This window comes from Tachyglossus aculeatus, chromosome X5, assembly GCF_015852505.1.
Source record: "Tachyglossus aculeatus isolate mTacAcu1 chromosome X5, mTacAcu1.pri, whole genome shotgun sequence".
NCBI lineage: Eukaryota > Metazoa > Chordata > Mammalia > Monotremata > Tachyglossidae > Tachyglossus > Tachyglossus aculeatus.
In genome coordinates, this window is record NC_052097.1 from 4,099,114 (window position 1) to 4,119,997 (window position 20,884).

The 20,884-nt window shown below is 45.8% G+C and overlaps 1 protein-coding gene across 1 annotated transcript in view; it reads left to right on the forward strand.

Annotated features, from left to right (window-relative positions):
• The window catches only part of TUSC3 (tumor suppressor candidate 3), a 165,545-nt gene extending 153,276 nt beyond the window's left edge, over nucleotides 1-12,269 (forward strand). The window contains exon 11 of the mRNA XM_038769127.1: nucleotides 11,892-12,269. Within this exon, the coding sequence (XP_038625055.1) occupies nucleotides 11,892-11,907 (16 nt within the window). The 3' untranslated portion in view covers nucleotides 11,908-12,269. The remainder of the gene's footprint in view (nucleotides 1-11,891) is intronic.
• Nucleotides 12,270-20,884: the final 8,615 nt, after the last annotated feature.

Sequence of the window (20,884 nt, forward strand, 5' to 3'; positions counted from 1 at the left end):
AGCAAACTAATGGTTGGGTTCTGAGAGGAAGGCAGAGCTACCCGGACTGGCAAGCATCAAAACGTGGTACCCGAGCCATCGAGCGGGCTATGTATTAATCTCCTGAGAAATGAGGAAAGTGACCAGGCAGTGGCCGGAAGCAAGAGCCCACTGTTGGGTAGGCACTGTCACTATATGTTGCCAATTTGTACTTCCCAAGCGCTTAGTACAGTGCTCTGCACATAGTAAGTGCTCAATAAATACGATTGATGATGATGATGATGATCTCGGCCGCCCTATCAGAACAAGGGAGCCCCAGCTACGACGGCAAACTGGGCATCTCAAAGAGACACTACCGAGCAACCGTCTAGCTCGAGGGGAGTCTACGACCACACCGCAGATGGGGACTGAGGAAGCCGCCTCTAATCATAGACAAAGGGAGCCAGATCCGCCCCCACTCCCCCCAGCATGCTGCCATCAAATAATAATAATAATGGCATTTATTAAGCGCTTACTCTATGCAAAGCACTGTTCTAAGCACTGGGGAGGTTACAAGGTGATCAGGTTGTCCCACGGGGGGCTCATAGTCTTAATCCCCATTTTACAGATGAGGGAACTGAGACCCAGAGAAGTGAAGTGACTTGGCCAAAGTCACACAGCTGGCAAGCTGGGATTTGAACCCATGACCTCTGACTCCAAAGCCCGGGCTCTTTCCACTGAGCCACGCTGCTTCTCTATGGGAGGAGACCCTCCAGTCCAGAGAAAATTGGGCAAGCAGCATTCCCTAGTGGATAGAGCATGGGTTTGGGAGTCAGAAGGACCTGGGTTCTAATCCTGGCTCCTCTACTTGTCTGCTGCACGGCCTTGGGCTCGTCACTTCACTTTTCTGTGCCTCAGTTACCTCATCTGGAAAATGGGGATTAAGACTGCGAGGTCTATGCAGGACAGGTACTGTGTCTAACCCGATTTGCTTATCTCCACCCCAGCACATAGTACAGTGCCTGGTACATAGTAAGCACTTAACAAATACCGCAATTATTATTAATCCCAGCTCCGCCACTCTGCTGCTGTGTGACCTTGGGCAAGTCACACTTCTCTGTGCCTCAGTTACCCCATCTGTAAAACGGGATTAAGACGGTGAACCCCACATGGGACGAGGGACTGCGTCCAACCTGATTAGCTTGTATCTGCACATCGATTAGTAGAGTGCCTTGCACATAAGTACAAATACCGTAAAAAATAAAAATCAAAAAATATGGCTAGAATGTGGAGACCTGACTTCAAGCCCTAGTTTTTGTGAAAGCCTTCTCAGCCGTCAAAGCTACGAACCAAGCTCGCGGGGTAGGCTAAGCGCTTACTGTGTGTCAAGCACCTAGTAATTTATTGAGCACTTACTGTGTACAAAACCCTGTATTAAATGCTTGGGAGAGTACACTAAAACATCAGACACAGGCCCTGCCCACAGCGAGCTCACAGTCTTGTCTAGTGTAGAGCAGTATAGCCTAGTGGAAAGAGCATCATCATCATCAATCATATTTATTGAGCGCTTACTGTGTGCAGAGCACTGTACTAAGCGCTTGGGAAGTACAAGTTGGCAACATATAGAGACAGTCCCTACCCAACAGTGGGCTCTCAGTCTAAAAGGGGAGTCACTTGATTGTTCCTGGCCTCATTTCTTCAGCTGTGAAATGGGGGCTAAATGCCTGTTCTTCCTCCCACTTAGACTTGGAGCCCCATGCAGAGGAGGGCCTGTGTCTGATCAAATTGTACTGTACCCCAGGGCTTAGAACAGGGCTTTTGAAAAAATGGTATCGGTTGTGCATTTACTGTATGCCAGGCCCCATACTAATTTCTGGGGTCGATACAAGCTAATCAGGTTGGACACAGTCCCTGTCTCGGCTCAGGTTTCTGACCCCCATTTTACAGATGAGGTAACCGAGGCCCAGAGAAATGAAGTGACTTGTCCAAGGTCACAGAGCACATGAGTGTCAGGGGCAGGATTAGAACCCAGGTCCTCTGTCTCCCAGGCTCACGCTCTTTCCACAAGGCCACGCTGCTCCACTTAACTTAGCTAAAGCATACTAACCTCTCCGCTTCGTTTATGAAGGCGCTTTTATCTTCCCCCCGAAAACACAGTTTGTTTTGCCCGGCTAATCAGATCTGAGATGTGGAAAAGCAAAGAAAAATGAGACACTTTCTCCGGGGGTGAATATCCTGTTTCTCTGGGTGTTTCAGGAGAGTCTCATTTGAAGTGCGTGTCTGCTCTAATGGAATCTATAAATCAAGGGAAATGGGAATAACTTTGTAATTTCAAAGTGCCTTTCAACCAAGATTCTCAGAGCACTTTCACTTTCTCAAATTAACTCATTTAGTTGAGGAACATCACACCTAAAAGGTAGGAACGCTTGTCCTCCCTACTCTGCATATATCTCAAGACCCCAGAGCCTCTGACTTTACTAAAAATCACATGTTCAGCACGGAGCCAGCAAGATTCCTACTTTTTCCTCCAACAAAAGTTACTAATCTAGCCAAAGCATCCAACCTGATGTGGGCTACATCATGATATAGGTGATTCTGAGCCTTTATCAGTCACTTTTAAATTGTTTCTCTTCGCTGCCCTTAGCAGTTTAATATGCCCTGCCCAGCCCCTTTGGAAGATAAACAGAACTCTCCTAAATTATTCCGAAAGAGTAAATTGCACATCTTGGCCTTAGAGAAACTTGGGAAACTTTCTCAAGAAAGTGGCAAGGCAGCCAGCCCCACTCCTCTGCTCTAGGAAGATTTGGTAGTGAAGATGAATAATTCCAATAACACAGGCAAGTGAGATATACAACTCAAGAATGGTAGAATAAATTAGTACAAGGATAGAAGAGTCCTTTTGCAAGCTGCAAAACACAATAGTATAGTTTTGTTCAGAGAGGGAAACTTTCTTAAGGAGAGAACTGGGAACATAAAATGAAACAGGAAAACGGGGTCCAATGTAATTACAGTCCTCACCTCGCCACTGCTCCAGAATTTGTCGTCTTTAAATTTGGCATAGAGTTTTCAGCATTCGCGACCTGGGATTCTCCGAAAACAATGGAACTAAAATTTCTCCACCGAGTTAAAATGAGACAACACAAAAGACCCCCCCTTCTAGACTGTGAGCCCACTGTTGGGTAGGGACCGTCTCTATATGTTGCCAACTTGTACTTCCCAAGCGTTTAGTACAGTGCCCTGTACACAGCAAGCGCTCAATAAATACGATTGATTGAATGAATGAATGAATATTGCTGATGACAACGATCTAGGTGGAGGTTAAGTACCCCGGGAAGAAAGTTGTTTAGAAGGATCGTGACAACTGGGAAATAGAAAGTGTCAGAAGTTGTGCAAAGCTGGATAGTTCTGTAAATGAAAACCGAGTAACTTGGGTTATGGGGAATGATTGAAAAATGGCACTTCTGCAGGCTTGAGGGGGGGGACATGTAGCTTGTGCTTCCCAAGGGCTTAGTATAGTGCTCTGCACACAGTAAGCGCTCAATAAATACGATTGACTGATTGATTGACATGAAGAGCTCACAGATTTTCCAAAGAGTGGCAAGGGACTCTAACTGCAACGCTGAAAACACTGGAGTCTGAACAGTAGCTAAGTCTCAAATGCCTTCCTAATAAAGCCTCGCTCTTCAATCCCAAATTTCCTCACCTCACATGCACCCTCTCTCCACCTAAAGGAGTTCGGCATTCCTGACATTCCCCACCGAAACCTGGCGTATTCCACTTTGTACCGAGTTTATCTGCTCAAGCCTCCAGAGAAATCTCCCGCCAACAGCCTGGGGCCTCGTAGGAAGGTTGGCGAGGAAGAGGATAAGATTTGTGATGTTCCAAATGGGATAGGGTAAAGCGGGTAGAGGGAGAGCACAGGCTTCTTATAAGGACAGGCCTCTAGCATCATCATCATCAATCATATTTATTGAGTGCTTACTCTGTGCAGAGCACTGTACTAAGCGCTTGGGAAGTACAAATTGGCAACATATAGAGACAGTCCCTACCCAACAGTGGGCTCACAGTCACAGTCTCTAGCCACCCGAGTGGCCTCAGTAGCCCGGGTGTCTTGGCCAGAGGGACCTCTGGCCCTGGGATTACTTGACTAAAAGCATTTCCACAGCTAAAGTTAGCGCCCAATCAATCAATCAACCAATCGTATTTACTGAGCGCTTACTGTGTGCAGAGCACTGTACTAAGTGCTTAACCCAGGAACCCAGGTTGGGGTTGGGGCAGAGCAGCGTGGCTTAGAGAAGCAGCGTGGCTCAGTGGAAAGAGCCCGGGCTTTGCAGCCAGGGGTCATGGGTTCAAATCCCGGCTCTGCCAATTGTCAGCTGTGTGACTTTGGGCAAGTCACTTCACTTCTCTGGGCCTCAGTTCCCTCATCTGTAAAATGGGGATTAAGATTGGGAGCCCCCTGTGGGACAACCTGATCACCTTGTAACCTCCCCAGCGCTTAGAACAGTGTTTTGCACATAGTAAGCGCTTAATAAATGCCATCATTATTATTATTATAGCAGTGGAGGTGAAGTCCTGGTGCCTACCTTCACAGGGGAGTGGGATGTGGAAGGGGCTGGAGGGGAAAGCCACGACCCATTGACTCCGGCTCTGCCTGGGAGTCAGAAGGACATGGGTTCTAATTCCACCTCCATCTGCAAATTGGAGATGGAAACTGAGTCCAACCCAATTTGCTTGTATCCACCCAGCGCTTCGTACAGTGCTGGCACATAGCGCTTAACAAATGCCATATTATTATTATTATCATTATTACTACTAATAATAAACCTTTTTGATGGTATTTGTTAAGCGTTCACTATGTGTCAAGCACTATTCTTAGCACTGGAGTGGATATAATCAGGTTGGACACACAAAGGCCTCACAGTCTACGTCAGAGGAAGATTTAATCCCCATTTTTCGGATGAGGTAACGGAGGCCCAGAGAATGACATGACTTCCCCAAGTTCACACAGCAGACAAGTGGCAGAGCCGGGATTAGAAACCCAGGTCCTCTGGCTTCCAGGCCTGGGCTCTTTCCCCTCGACCACGTTGCTTTGGATTCTTGCACCCTCTGAAAACCCACTGCTCGAGAAATGTTTCAACGGTTCGAAGATAAAACTTCTCCAAGCAAATACTCAGTGAGCCTGGAATGTGCTGTTCAGCTCGTGCCACAGCAGAACCTGAATTGATCTTGCTGTCTGTGTAAATCCACCAAATCGGCCATGTGGGAAAGATATGCTTCCCAAGTTTGATGCCCCCGCAGATGGAACTAGTTCACTCTGGTACACCGCACAAAGAATCTTAGAGCAGTTGAAATTTAGTGTCACTTCTTTTTTTTCCAATCAGTACCGTCATCCCTTAGACTTCCAAACTCAAGGGATGGGGCAGTTGGAAGAGGCTGAAGGCAACCGCTCTTACTGTGTGCAGAACACTGTACTAAGCGCTTGGGAGAGTTCAGTATAACAATGTAATGGATACATTCCCTGCCCACAACAAGCTTACGGTCTAGAGGGATGGCGAGTTCTCCGAACCACTTGACAGGGCCCACAGAGTAACAAATGGAGTTACTAGAAGACAGTTTTTTTTGTGTGGTATTTGTTATCCATCTAAGGACAAAGAGACCAAAGGATAGTGCAATTTTGTGTTTTCTCCCCCTATAAAACATAGAGGCAATGGGCTGATTTTCCCTTCTGATCAAGGCACTTGAAGCTGAATTTCCCTTCAACCTTTGTTCCCTTCCAACTCCCCCAGAGTCATAGGCCCTCCTGGCTTACCAGGACGTTTTCCTTGGGCAACCTGACCAGAATCCTCCAGTGATTGTGTGGCACCCACTGGAGAAAGCAGCATGTCCTAATGGATAAAGCACGGGCCTGGGAGTTGGAAGGATATAGCCCTGCCACTTGTCTGCTGTGTGACCTTGGGCAAGTCACTTCACTTCTATGGCATCAGTTAACTCATCTGTAAAATGGGGATTATGATTGTGAGCCTCACGGGGAACATGGACTGGGTCCAACCTTGTATCTATCCGAGCACTTAGTACAGTGCCATCCTCTGCCACGCTCTCTCTCTGAACTCACAAAATTATTCCCCGCAAAGCGTAATGTTTTATTTCCCATCATTTCCAAAACCTTTTGATTTAGTTATCTGACTTCATCCCTTCTTAATGATTCCCCTGGCCTAATTAACTGTTCCAAAGCCTTCCCGATTCCCTCTAATATTTCCTTTCAACTTCTGGTAAACCTTACTCAATGTGTCCGGCTTCTTCCTATCTTCCAAATCTATGAATGATCCATTGGGTTTTCATGCATTTCCCTGTCTTCTGGGACTCCTGCCCCATGCTCATAGGTTCCCTGCCCACAAATATAACAGACACATTCCCTGCCCACAGTGAGCTTATAGTCTAGCGGTGGAGACAGACAATAATAGAAATAAAGAAATTACAGATATACACCTAAGTAGGAGAAGATGAAAGAAGCAACGTGTCTTAGTGGAAAGAGCACGGGCTTGGGAGTCAGAGGACATGGGTTCTAATCCCAGCTCTGCTGTTTGTCTGCTGTGTGACCATGGGCAAGCCACTTAATTCTCTGTGCCTCAGTTACCTCATCTGTAAAGTGGGAATTAAAACTCTGAGCCCACCATGGGACAACCTGATCACCTTGTATCTACCCCGGCACTTATGCTCGGCACATAGTGAGCTCTTAACAAATACCGTGATTATTATTATTATTATTATCATTCCCCATTCTCCACATCTGACTCTATGCCCCCCTCGCTGGACTCTTTGGGGGCAGAACATCAGACTAGGCAGGCTCTCCCCCTAACCCTCTTTGGCCTGGGATGCATCTGAAGAAGCTCTAAAGGCAAATTTAATAATAATAATAATAATGATAATGATGATGGTATTTTTTAAGCACTTAATATGTGCCAAGCACTGTTCTAAGCTCTGGAGTAAATACAAGGTAATCAGGTTGTCCCACGTGGGGCTCACAGTCTCAATCCCCATTTTACAGATGAGGTCACTGAGGCCCAGAGAAGTGAAGTGACTTGCCCAGGGTCACACAGCAGACAAGTGGCAGAGCCGGGATTAGAATCCACGACCTCTGACCCCCAAGCCCGGGGTCTTGCCACCGGGCCACGCTGCTCCTCTTGGCCAAGCTGTTCCTCTTACGGTGCAATTCCTTGGCCATTTGAATTTTTGCTTTTCTTTACTCAGTGCTCTGCACACAGGAAGCAGTCCATTTCCAGCTTGTAATAAATAGTGGGCAACCCACGTTCCCTTATAGTTTTCTCTACGGCTTTTCCGACCGTCTTATGTTTTACTCCTAAACTTAGTGGGGTCGAGAATACAAATTCGTAGATCACTTTGCCTTCCATCGTTGTCTCTGCGCTATTTCAGCCTGACGAGCCGTTCTTTTTCCTTTGTCGGTTCAAGTGTTCGGAAAAGAGGAAGAAAGTAATTTGATATTCTCACCCCACTCCCTTAGACCTTCCCTAGGCTTTATTGTTGCGAGGATTTATTCATCAATATCAATCTATTCAATTCCACGACTGGATTTCCCAAACGTGTTCTTTCAAATATCACCGAGCGACTTGCCACTAATTCCCAGTAATGATAAAAGAACCACACATTTTCTCCCCTCCCTGTCTAAACAAGATTGTCCTTTCATGTTATAAACCAAGTGATTTTGCTTTGACTTTCAATCAAGCCATCAATCAATGGCATGTGTTGAACGCTTACTATGTGCAGAGCACTGTACTAAACGCTTGGGAAAATACAACAGAATTAGTGGACATGTTCCCTGCTCATAACAGACTTACACTACAGAGAAGCAGCGTGGCTCAGTGGAAAGAGCCCGGGCTTTGGAGTCAGAGGTCATGGGTTCAAGTCCCCGCTCCGCCAATTGTCAGCTGTGTGACTTGGGCAGGCCACTTAACTTCTCTGGGCCTCAGTGGCCTCATCTGTAAAATGGGGATTAAGACTGAGAGCCCCCCGTGGGACAACCTGATCACCTTGTAACCTCCCCAGCGCTTAGAACGGTGCTTTGCACACAGTAAGCGCTTAATAAATGCCATTATTATTATTATTACAGAGGGGGAGACGGACATGAATAAAAATTAATTATAATAGAGAATTTAAAGATAGATACACAAGTGTTGTGGGGTGGGGGTGAATAGCGTGGCTCAGTGGGAAAGAGCCCGGGCTTTGGAGTCAGAGGTCGTGGGTTCAAATCCCGGCTCCGCCACTTGTCAGCTGTGTGACTTTGGGCAAGTCACTTCACTTCTCTGTGCCTCCGTTCCCTCATCTGTAAAATGGGGATTAAGACTGTGAGCCCCCCGTGGGACAACCTGATCACCTTGTATCTGCCCCAGCGCTTAGAACAGTGCTTTGCACATAGTAAGCGCTTAATAAACGCCATTATTATTATATCCAAAAGTCATCGTAACCCCCATTTTACAGCTGCCGTAACTGAGACACAGAGAAGGAAGTGACTTACCCAAGGTCACGCAGCAGACATGTGGCAGAGCCGGGACTGAAAACCAGGTCCTTCTGACTGCCAGGCCCGGGCTCTAACCACTAGGCCACTCTGCTTCTCCTTGCTTAGGGCTACCAAGCTGTCAGCTGTGGAGGTAAGAATCCACCTCAGTGCAATTTAGTTTTGCTCCAAGAAACATCAAATCCAGTTCTGGGGCAAACAAAGAAAAGCACAGTCCCTAAAGAGAAGCAGCGTGGTTCAGTGGAAAGAGCCCGGGCTTTGGAGTCAGAGGTCATGGGTTCAAATCCCTGCTCCGCCAGTTGCCCGCTGTGTGACTTTGGGCAAGTCACTTCACTTCTCTGGGCCTCAGTTCCCTCATCTGTAAAATGGGGATTGAGACTGTGAGCCCCCGGTGGGACAAGTTGATCACTTTGTCGCCTCCCCAGTGCTTAGAACAGTGCTTTGCACCTAGGTAAGTGCTTAATAAATGCCATCATTATTATTATTATTATCCCCTTGACCAGCAAAACCACAACTAATCCAAAACGAAAAGTTGCCTTTGCTGTACTACCTTTGAAAAAAATAAAATAAAAACAAAAATCTCCACCCAGTCTGCTGAGCCCCAGCCTGTACCCCTCCATTTACTGAGCCTGGCAATCCCTAGATTGGTTGCCGCCGGCTTCTCTCGGAAGGCAGTGCGTCCCAGTGGTTAAAGCACAGACCTGAGAGTCAGGAGGGCCCGGGTGGTAATCCTGGCTCCCTCACTTGCCTGCCGGGCGACCTTGGGACAGTCACTTCACTTCTCTGGGCCTCAGTTACCTCATCTGCAAAATGGGAATTAAGGCTTTGAGCCCCAGTGTTTAGAACAGTGTCTGGCATATAGTAAACACTTAAGAAATGCCATAAAATCAGAGGGGGCATGACTAGGCCAGTAGCTAAGGGCGTTGGGTCTCAGCAAGGCATCCTCCGGGAGGGGGATGAAGACTGGGAGTCCCACGTGGGACAACCTGATACCCTTGTATCGACCCCAGTGCTTAGAACAGTGCTTGGCACATATTAAGTGCTTAACAAATATAATCATTTTATTATTTTATTATTATTATTACAAGGGGTTGAAATGAGTGTGCTGGTTTGCAGGAGGCAATCAGCTAGGTAAGACAGGAGGAGGCACAACCTGAAAGGAGCAGGGATCATATCCCCATTTTCCAGGTGAGAAAACTGAGGCAGTGAGCAGCTCAGTGACTTGTCTGAGGTGACCCAGCAGACCCACTGGACCACACTGTCTCCCTTTCCCCTTCTCCGGGAAAAGAAGTATTGCCGGCCGGAAATCCTTTAGATAATTGGATTTATTCTGTGTTTGTGGGCAGCTCCATTCAGTGCTAACGGTCAAGATTCTTGTTTTCCACTTGAACCGTGTCGGGAAAAGTGTTCGGTTCCCCTGGTAAAAGCCGACAACGGGCATGCAGCAAACCAAGGCGAGCTGTCAGCTGAATTTAGTCCCGCATGCTCTAGAAGCCACCGTCGGCTTGTGCAAGGGTGAACTGGAAAGCGATTTTTTGACCCATGAAAAACGGAGAGGCTAGGAAGTAAAGCGGAGTGCTCATTAAGAATGAATACTCTGAATGGGGAACAACAGGTGCAGCGGGACAGGAGCGAAGGGGAAGCGCTTGAGGGCGTGAAATGCAAGGGTCTCTGTTCTAGTCTTGGTAAATTCAGTAATTTAGAGGAGAGGAGAGGCTGGCTGCTACTGAGAGATTTTGCCGGCAGGCACGGTTCTACAAGACACGGGATCATCATCATCATCATCATCAATCGTATTTATTGAGCGCTTACTGTGTGCAGAGCACTGTACTAAGCGCTTGGGAAGTACAAGTTGGCAACATATAGAGACAGTCCCTACCCAACAGTGGGCTCACAGTCTGTGCCTCAGCTACCTCATCTGTAAAATGGGGATTAAGACTGTGAGCCCCCTGTGGGACAACCTGATCACCTTGTAACCTCCCCAGGGCTTAGAACAGTGCTTTGCACATAGTAAGCGCTTACTAAATGCCGTCATTATTATTATTATTATTTCCATTAAGTCACGCTGCTTCCCTCATCCACATCCTGCCTCTGGCCTGGAATTCCCTCCGGCTTCAGACCACCATTCTTCCCAACTTTAAGGTCCTTGGGAGAGGACGTCCCTGCTTCAGCCCTCACTTCCCCTACTCCCGCTCCCTTCCGCACCACCCCGTCGCTGGGATCTGTACCCTTTAATCACCCCACCCTCAGCCTATCTCCCCCTCTAAACTCTACGGATGTTGTGGGTGGGGAGTGTGTCTGTTATATTGTTACAGCGTTTTCTCCCAAGTGCTTAGTACAGTGTTCTCCACATAGTAAGTGCTCAGAAAATACAATTGAATGCTACAATTGAAGCAGCGTGGCTCAATGGAAACAGCACGGGCTTTGGAGTCAGTGGTCATGGGTTCAAATCCTGGCTCCGCCAATTGCCAGCTGTGTGACCTTGGGCAAGTCACTTAACTTCTCTGTGCCTCAGTTAACTCATCTGTAAAATGGGGATTGACTGTGAGCCCCCCGTGGGGCAACCTGATCACCTTGTATCCCCCCCAGCGCTTAGAACAGTGCTTTGCACATAGTAAGTGCTTAATAAATGCCATTATTATTATTATTATTATTACAATGTTCAGTCAATGTGCAGAGCACTGTACTAAGCGCTTCGGAGATACAATACAACAGAATACGACGACACAATCCTTGCCCAAAATGAGCTCCAACCAAAACCACAAGATCTCAAGAGACTGTGCCCGGTGCCCAGTTTAAAGACGCGACTTCTGATAACCAGTTATTTTCATTCCGCCTTAAAACAAAAAACCAACAGCAACAACAACAAAAAAAACCCCACTTGTTCAGCTGAAAAACTAATTCAGGGCAAGTGAATAAAACCTTTTCAAAATGAAGAAATGCTCGTTTACTTCATCATACCGGGCTGTGCTGAGTGCTTAGGGTAAAGCACCCTGCTGTGCAGTTTCCCTATGAAATGAACGCCAGTGGCTGCATTTAGGAAAGACCTAGAGGCACTTGGTGGTTTGTTTTAAATTTTAAAATGCTTTGGACTCAGAAGGAAGCTGTGAGGCCGTATAGGAAGAAGGTGGCCAGAACACTCCCACTGTTTGGGAGAATGGGCTGCTGTAATGATGTCGGTGGACTTAAGTTAGGGGAAGGAGTGAGAGGAGAAAGCAGGGTTTGTTTTGGCATCTTTAAAGCGCATCATCCATCGTAAAAATATTGAATAATTTATAAAAGGGAATTTAAATATTTACAAGTCTAGTTTTTTTCCCTGAGCTTTTAGAAAGGCTAAGCATTATGCTCACTCATCCTGTTCACCGTTTAATCATTCAATCTTTTTTCCTTTCTTTTCCAGCTTCTTAATTAAATGAAGGCAAGAGGGATTTGCATGCGAAAGATGTTTTCCCCGAAGATAAACCGTTCCCGATCCCATCTCCTCACGAACGTCGTATTTATTTATCCCCAACCCCCAAATTGTTCCAACTGGTGATTGCGAGATGTTCAGGATGGCTCGTTAAATAACTGGGAGTTTTCTTGAAACGGTGGAAACCGTTCACAGTTTAATTTATAGCCATTCATAGAATTTTAGATGTGTAGATTTTTTAAAAGTCTGTATGGAGGAGCATTAGTTCATTACAGTCTACTCAGTTGTGTACGACTTGAACTGCAATATCGTCATGAATTCACTTTATGAGCTGGATAAAGGAAACCAAATGCTAGTAAGAGAAACTAAGACTTTATGCTGATCCATTGTATTAGAGGGTACTTAGGCTGGACAGGCAAATTTAGTAATATGCATGACTTCTATAATAGACTCCCGGTTTGGAAATGTGTTATTTTGATCTATGTTGGGTGCTGTTGATGGTTTAGTCATCTCGCCTATCTGCTTGTTCTCCCCAGTAGACTAGACTCCTTAAGAGGAGGGACTACATTTATTTTTTTACTTTGTCTGTGTAGTCCTTAAGCTCTTAGGGCAGTTCTTGGTGCATAGTAAATACTGTCGATGCTGATAATGACTACAGGATCAGCAATAAAGAATAGAGTTACAAAGAGCGTTACTTTTTCAGGAATCATAAACCTAAAAATTCCCTTAGAGGAACTAACCAAACAACTTTCCACTGACACATTTTTATTCTTTGCTTGCCAGTTTGGGAATGATTTACACTGAAATGCATCCAATACCAAATCAAAGATATCGAATTCTGTAAACCTGGCAATACAATTCCCAAAAATAGTGCCATTGAATCTTTGGGATTGAAGAAAGAAAAAATGGCCAACTTCCAAAGCTTCGGGGAATGCAAAAGAAATTACAAATCCAGGAATGGAAATCAGTGCGTGAAAAAGATTTCCATTTCTGAAATCCCTAAAGGGTGTGTGTATGGTTCACGATGACCATATTGTTTCTTGACAATCAAAAAAACATTATCTTTCTCACGAGAAACCAAAGTCCTGCCTCTGCCTTCACGGTTCAACCCTAGTAACCGTAAACATTTTCAGAAACTCACAAACTTGACCAACTGAAAGACGATATAAAAATGATGGTGGTGACCTGTTTCACTTCCCAGAAGGATCAGGTGAGCCTCGGAAATACGGTAAGCAATCAATCAGTGGGATTTAGCGAATGCTTACAGTGTACAGAATGCTGTCATTAAGTGCTTGGGGGAGTTTGATTGAGTTAGAAGATATGAACCTTGCCCTTAAGGAGCTTACAGTCTCATGGGTACCATTTAGTGACTCCTGGAAGGTTGGGCATCCTTATAATAATAATAATAATGTGCTTACTACGTGCAAAGCACTGTTCTAAGCGCTGGACATTAGACTAACCGAACAGAAGGGCACACTTCCTCAAACCCCATCCCTCTACTGTAGAGAGTGATGACTGAAAAGTAATCCATTCATTCAGTTGTATTTATTGAGCTCTTACTGTGTGCAGAGCGCTGTACTACTAAGTGCTTGGGAGCGTACGGTAGAACGATGAACAGACACGTTCCCTGCCCACAATTCCCAGCCTTTGGCTCGGCATCATTCAGCAAAAGGGTTGAGACTGTAAGCTCGTTATGGGCAGGGAACGTGTCAGTCAATCAATTGTATTCACTGAGAATTTAGTAGGTGCCAAGCACTGTTCTAAGCCCTTGGGAGAGTACAACATAACAGGCATTCCCTGCCCACAAATGTGTTACGTGTCTGCTTATTTGCTTGCATCGGTCTCTCCCATGCTCTTAGAAGAGCGCTCTGCACATTGTAAGTGCTCAGTAAATACCACTGATTGAGCGATTGAGGGACGGTAAGGTAGGTGATTTAATTGGGGAACTTTCCTACGGTAGGGAAAACCGGATTCGCCTCACTGCCCGTCGCCCTGTAGACGTCACACAACTGAACCTTCAGACAGTCCCAACGGGGTCGCTTACAGGCTCAACTCCACAATAGGTGGCCAGACCTGATGACAGACAACACGGTATGAATCCGGGCCCGAATCAACCGGAGCCACTTTGCCCCTGACGGTAGTGGAACTGAGAAGACTAGATGCAGAAAAGGTAAAGCCAGACACCCAAACCGCCCTTCTCCATGCATAAGCGCTCAGTATATAGCACTGCAAAAAGGCATTCAACAGATACCATTGTTACTATACAATGAGATCATCATCATCATCATCAATCGTATTTATTGAGCGCTTGCTATGTGCAGAGCACTGTACTAAGCGCTTGGGAAGTACAAATTGGCAACATATAGAGACAGTCCCTACCCAACAGTGGGCTCACAGTCTAAAAGGGGGAGACAGAGAACAAAACCAAACGAGATGAAATTGGGTGGCCAAAAGTGAGGCGGGAGGGAGGAAGGGGGGAAGGTGAGGCATTTGAAGGTTGTGGTCACACAGAAAGCACCCAATAAATCCGATCGAATGAAAGAAGAACAGAGCACCTCAGCTGAAACCTAGGAGACAGCTGTGGGATTTAGACAGTGGTATCAAGAAAAGAGGTGACAATGAAAACAGCTCCAAGTTTTGAAAACTTCCAAACACTCCAGCACGATAAAGGACAGCCTTTGCACAGGCACGGTGCGGTCAGAGTCCCTCATTAGCTTATTATTCTTAGAGATGGACATTTTCTTGCAATGCAACGACAGTGAGTCAGTCAGTTGAATTATTGAGCACCGTGTGCAGAGCACTGTACTAAGCACTGGGGCAGGTCCGATGCAACGATAGACACATTCCCAGCCCACCAGAGGACAACTACGTAGCTCTATCTCTCTCTCCTCCATACTTAACAGAGCGCTTAGTACAGTGCTCTGCACACAGTAAGCGCTCAATAAATATGATTGATTGATCACCATCACAGGTAACTCAGTGGGGGCAGGGAATGTATCTGTTCATCATCATCATCAATCGTATTTATTGAGCGCTTACTATGTGCAGAGCACTGTACTAAGCACTTGGGAAGTACAAATTGGCAACATATACAGTCCCTACCCAACTGGCACTTATTAAGTGCTTACTATGTGCAAAGCACTGTTCTAAGCGCTGGGGAGGTTACAAGATGATCAGGTTGTCCCATGGGAGGCTCACAGTCTTTATCCCCATTTTACATATGAGGTCACTGAGGCCCAGAGAAGTGAAGTGACTTGCCGAAAGTCACACAGCTGACAACTGGCAGAGCCGGAATTGGGACCCATAACCTCTGACTCCAAAGCCCGGGCTCTTTCCACTGAGCCACGCTGCTTCTCTTGGTTAAGCGCTTATTATGTGCCAAGCACTGTTCTAAGCACTGAGCACTGTTTTAAGAGCTTCTCTGGGCCTCCGTTCCCTCATCTGTAAAATGGGGATTAAGACTGTGAGCCCCCTGTGGGACAAGCTCATTACCTTGTATCCCCCCCAGTGCTTAGAACAGTGCTTGGCACTTAGTAAGCTCTTAACAAATGCCATCATCATCATCTAATAATAATAAAATAATAATAACTGTGGTATTTTTAAGCACTTACTATGTATAGTGTACTAAGACCCAGGGTAGATATAAGCAAATCGGGTTGGACCCAGTCCCTGTTCCACATGGGGCTCATGGTCTTAGTCCCCATTTTACAGAAGAGGCAACTGAGCCACAGAGAAGTGAAGGGATTTGCCCAAGATCACACGGCGGAGAAGTGGCAGAGCCAGGATTCGAACCCGGGTCCTTCTGACTCCAGGCCTGCGCTCTACCCACTAGGCCACGCTGCTTCTCTAAACATACAATCTGCCGAAACCTGGGTTTGAACCAGCTGGAAGATATGAAAGGGAAGGAAGTTCCAGGGAGTGAGGAAGAGGGGAGCTCTTTAACCTAGGGCCTAACTAAATCCAAAGAATAATGATAATGATGGTGTTTATTAAGCTCTTACTATGTGCAAAGCACTGTTCTAAGCGCTGGGGAGGTTACAAGGTGATCAGGTTGTCCCACGTCGGGCGCACAGTCTTAATCCCCATTTTACAGATGAGGTAACTGAATCCCCGAGAAGTGAAGTGACTTGCCCAGAGTCACACAGCTGACAGGTTTTTTTTTCAATCGTATTTATTGAGCACTTACTGTGTGCAGAGCACTGTACTAAGCGCTTGGAAAGTACAAGTTGGCGACATATAGAGACGGTCCCTACCCAACAGTGGGCTCACAGTCTAGAAGGGGGAGACAGAGAACAAAACATATTAACAAAATAAAATAAATAGAATATGTACAAATGAAATAAATAAATACAGTAATAGGCGAGTACAATATAAGAGTTGGTATTTAATACAACTCGTCATTCTCACAGCAGCAAATTTTCTAGAATACCAAGATTTTTTTTATCATGCAAATTATCAACTGTTAAGGATGTGTTTTGCATAATACTCCATAGGGAACATATTTGGATTTTTTTTTTTTTTTTTGGCGGAGCTGGGATAAGGACAGTTTAATGCAAAAGCGCCTTTGCCCAAAATTGCCCCTTAATGCACCGGGAACGAGAATGAGACCCCCTCAGCTGCCTGTTTAAAGGGATTTCTGCCTTGTGTGTCTCCGGAAAATTTCTTCCAGAAAATGTGTCTGCCCTTATGTTCTCCGTGTTTCTTGTTCAAGAGCTATTTTGGGCCACGGCTGAGGTGCAGACGAAGAACCAGGATACCACACTTCTCAAACTTGCTGAAAAGTGCTTTGAAAACCCCAGGTCAGGTAGTGTGACTGCGGGCTAACTTTGACTTCTCCGTCCCAGCCGGGGGAGAGACCAGAGGAGAAATGCAGTTATGTCTTGGCAATTTCACTAATTTAGCCAAAAGCTTAATATATTGGCAACTGCTCAAAACACTTTGGAACCTTATATCATTACCCTTAACACAGAGAATGCTTTCACAAGCCCGAGTTCTGCCATAAAACTCCAAATCTAGGTCTTCCTTCCTTCCATTACAGTGGCTGAAACAACCCGGACTGTTTCTAATAAAAGACATAAGTAGCGGCTCATATAAAACAACATCATGTGAGGAATCTTATTTGACTACATGAAATACCTTTGCCTTTCACCTAATAATTCTATTCTATTCTATTTATTTTATTTTGTTAGTAAGTTTGGTTTTGTCTCCCCCTTTTAGACTGTGAGCCCACTGTTGGGTAGGGACTGTCTCTATATGTTGCCAATTTGTACTTCCCAAGCACTTAGTACAGTGCTCTGCACACAGTAAGCGCTCAATAAATACGATTGATGATAATAAACCCCGCTCAGAAATGAACAACTGAATAATTGTTGAATAACGCGCTATGGTTCTCAAAGTACCAAATGTTTTAAACCCTAATCCACATGTGAATTTTCCAGTACACCGGGCCATTAGAGTAGGTGGAGTTTTCAAAGAGGAGAGCAGAGAGGCCATGGTTTCTGAACTGAGAAGCAGTGTGGGCTAGTGGATAGAGCCCGGGCCTGGGTGTCAGATGGACCTGGTATTTAATCCTTTAGTCCCATGTGGAACGGAAACTCCAATTGTTTTACATCAATCCCAGCGCTTAGAACAGTGTTTCACCCATAGTAAGGGCTTAATGAATAACATTAAAAAATGCACTGTACTAAGCGGCTGGGAAGTTCAAAACGTGAAAGTGTCACTCTGCCCATTTACACTCTGATGGGGAGAAAACACATGCACATATTAACAAAGAAATCGGAAGACGAAACTGTCTCTTCTTGCTAAGACCCCTGCGACGCTTTCTTGGAAATCCCAACTTCCGTCTGCTGCTAACGTCACCATTCTCTCTCAATCCAGGTATTCATTCAATCGTATTTATTGAGCGCTTACTGTGTGCAGAGCACTGTACTAAGCGCTAGGTATGCGGAAGACTCCAAAGGTCAAATGCCGAATCGTTCCCCCATGTAAGAAGGAGACAGTTATGAGTGCTGATGTCTTTACTACATTCCCGTGGCAGGCAAGGCCTTGAATTGCTCTGCCCCGGCTTCTCGAGGACTAATTTGTCTTCCCTTTGTTCGGTGAAGAAATGGGACATACGGCGCACAACTCATTTTGTTTCCTTCTTTGTCTATCTTCTTGGGATAGCTGAGCTCTGAGAAGTTTCAATCAATGTGTCAGCGGGCATTAAAGTGCATCTCAAATTGAAATTCATTAGTTGCCCCGATTGAAAACCGACGAAGAAATGAAAGCTCAGTGGAGAAACTGACCTTGGAGTTTCTGCTACTACCAGGGATTAGAGGGTTAGGAGTTGAAGAATGTGGCCTAGTGGATAAAAGCCCAGGAATAGAAGGCAGGAGACCTGATTGGAATCCCAACTTTGCCACCTAATCAATCGCTCAGAGTGCTCCCTCTGAGCACAGCAGTGTACTAAGCGCTTGCCAGAGAACGGCAGCGTCAATAGTCTTCTACACTGCGAGCCCGCTGTTGGGTAGGGACTGCCCCTATGTGTTGCCGACTTGTACTTCCCAAGTGCTTAGTACAGTGCTCTGCACACAGTAAGCGCTCAATAAATATGATTGATTGATAATAGGCACCTTCCCCGCCCTCAAGATGCTTACAAGGCCAGCTTCTAAAACATTGCTTTTTGCTCATCTTCCACTCTTCACTTTGAGGGGTTGCACATTTCTCTTTGCATCAAGCAGACGCCCCGGCACTCAATAAATACGATTGATTGATAATAGGCACCTTCCCCGCCCTCAAGATGCTTACAAGGCCAGCTTCTCAAACATTGCTTTTTGCTCATCTCCCACTCTTCACTTTGAGGGGTTGCACATTTCTCTATGCATCAAGCAGACGCCCCTGGCACTCGATCAGCGTTCTCTCTCCTCCTTCTCTTCCACTAGCCTTCTCCTCACAAGCTTGCTGCTCTCCAGCTAACCTAGTTACTAGACTACCGGAAACTCCCCAGGTACGACCCTGAGAGGGGACTAAGCGCTTTGAAGAGTCCAGTATAACACAGTTTGGCTACACAGTAAGTGCTCAATAAAGACCATCGATTGATTAAGATCAGACACACAGCTCCTGCCCCATATAGGGCTTACAACCTCTCTCATCCCCATTTTATAGACAAGGAAACTGAGGTCCAGAGGGGGTAAATGACTGGTCCGAAGTCACACAGCAGGCCAGTGATGGAGCTGAAACTTGAACTCGGGTGAAATGGGGATTCAATACCTGCTCTCTCTATTACTTAGAGCGCGAGCCCTATGTTGGGCAGGGACTGTGTGCAACCTGATGAACTTGAATCTACCCCTGCGCCTAGTACAGCGCATGACACACAGTAAGCACTTAATCATTATTATCATCGTTATTATTATTGTCACCCACCCTCCAGGGTTACGAGTGAAGAACTGAACCCTCTATGGGACCAGACTTAGGGCTTCCGCTTCTTAGGTCTCCCCCTTCTAGACTGTGAGCCCACTGTTGGGTAGGGACCGTCTCTATATGTTGCCGACTTGTACTTCCCAAGCTCTTAGTACAGTGCTCTGCACACAGTAAGCGCTCAGTAAATACGATTGACTGATTGATTACCTTGTATCTACCACAGTGCTTAGAACATTGCTTGGCACATACTAAGCGCTTAACAAATACCACAAATATTATTCTTATTGTCTTGTCCTGTCTTACACTGTCGAGTCGTTTCCGACCCATAGCGACTCCATGGACACATCAACCCCAGAACATAATTTATCCTTGCATCTGTCTGCCCCGCTAGACTGCAAGCTCCTTGAGGGTGGAGATTGGATCTACTGATTCATTCATTCATTCATTCATTCAATCTTATTTATTGAGCACTTACTGTGTGCAGAGCACTGTACTAAGCGCTTGGGAAGTACAAGTTGGCAACATATAGAGACGGTCCCTACCCAACAGTGGGCTCACAGTCTATTGTACTCTCCCAAGTCTTGAATACAGTGTTCTGTACACTGTAGGCACTTAATCAATGCCATTCTTTCATTCAATCGAATTTACTGAGCACTTACTGTGTGCAATACACTGAACTAAACACTTGTACCACCAGTGACCGATCGGTTGACATCAGTGGCTCCTTTAAGCCTCTGCAAAAACACCTCACGATGCAACTATTCCCGAGTCAGCACAGCGTACTGGAAAGAGTACAGGCCTAGGAGACTGAGGACTTGGGTTCTAATCCTGCCTCTGTGGGACTTTCCCTTCGCTGGGCCTCAGTTTCTACAGTTGTAAAATGGGGATTCAATCATCAGACTGTCAAAACACACATTCCCAAGGGACAAAACCCCAACGGAATGGCCGAGTTTACCCGTACTATTCCCTCAGGAGAGCGTAATGGCTATACAAGATATGTCTCAGCACGGCTCAGAGGGAAGAGCACGGGCTTGGGAGTCAGAGGATGTGGGTTCTAATCCTGGTTCTGCCATTTGTCTGGTGTGTGACCTTGGGCAAGCCACTTAACTTCTCTGTGCCTCAGTTACCTCATCTGTAAAATAGGGGTGAAGACTGTGAGCCTCATGTGGGACAACCTGATTACCCTGTATCTACCCCAGCACTTAGAACAGTGCTCGGCACATACCTGTATATATGTATATATGTTTGTACATATTTATTACTCTATTTATTTATTTATTTTACTTGTACATATCTATTCTATTTATTTTATTTCGTTACTATGTTTGGTTTTGTTCTCTGTCTCCCCCTTTTAGTCTGTGAGCCCACTGTTGGGTAGGGACTGTCTCTATGTGTTGCCAATTTGTACTTCCCAAGCGCTCAGTACAGTGCTCTGCACACAATAAGCGCTCAATAAATACGATTGATGATGATAGTAAGCGCTTAATATTATTATTATTATTATTATTATTATTATTATTATTACCTCCCCTTGGCACGGACTCTGGACACATGCTAACAGCACACATGATCCACCCCCCGCC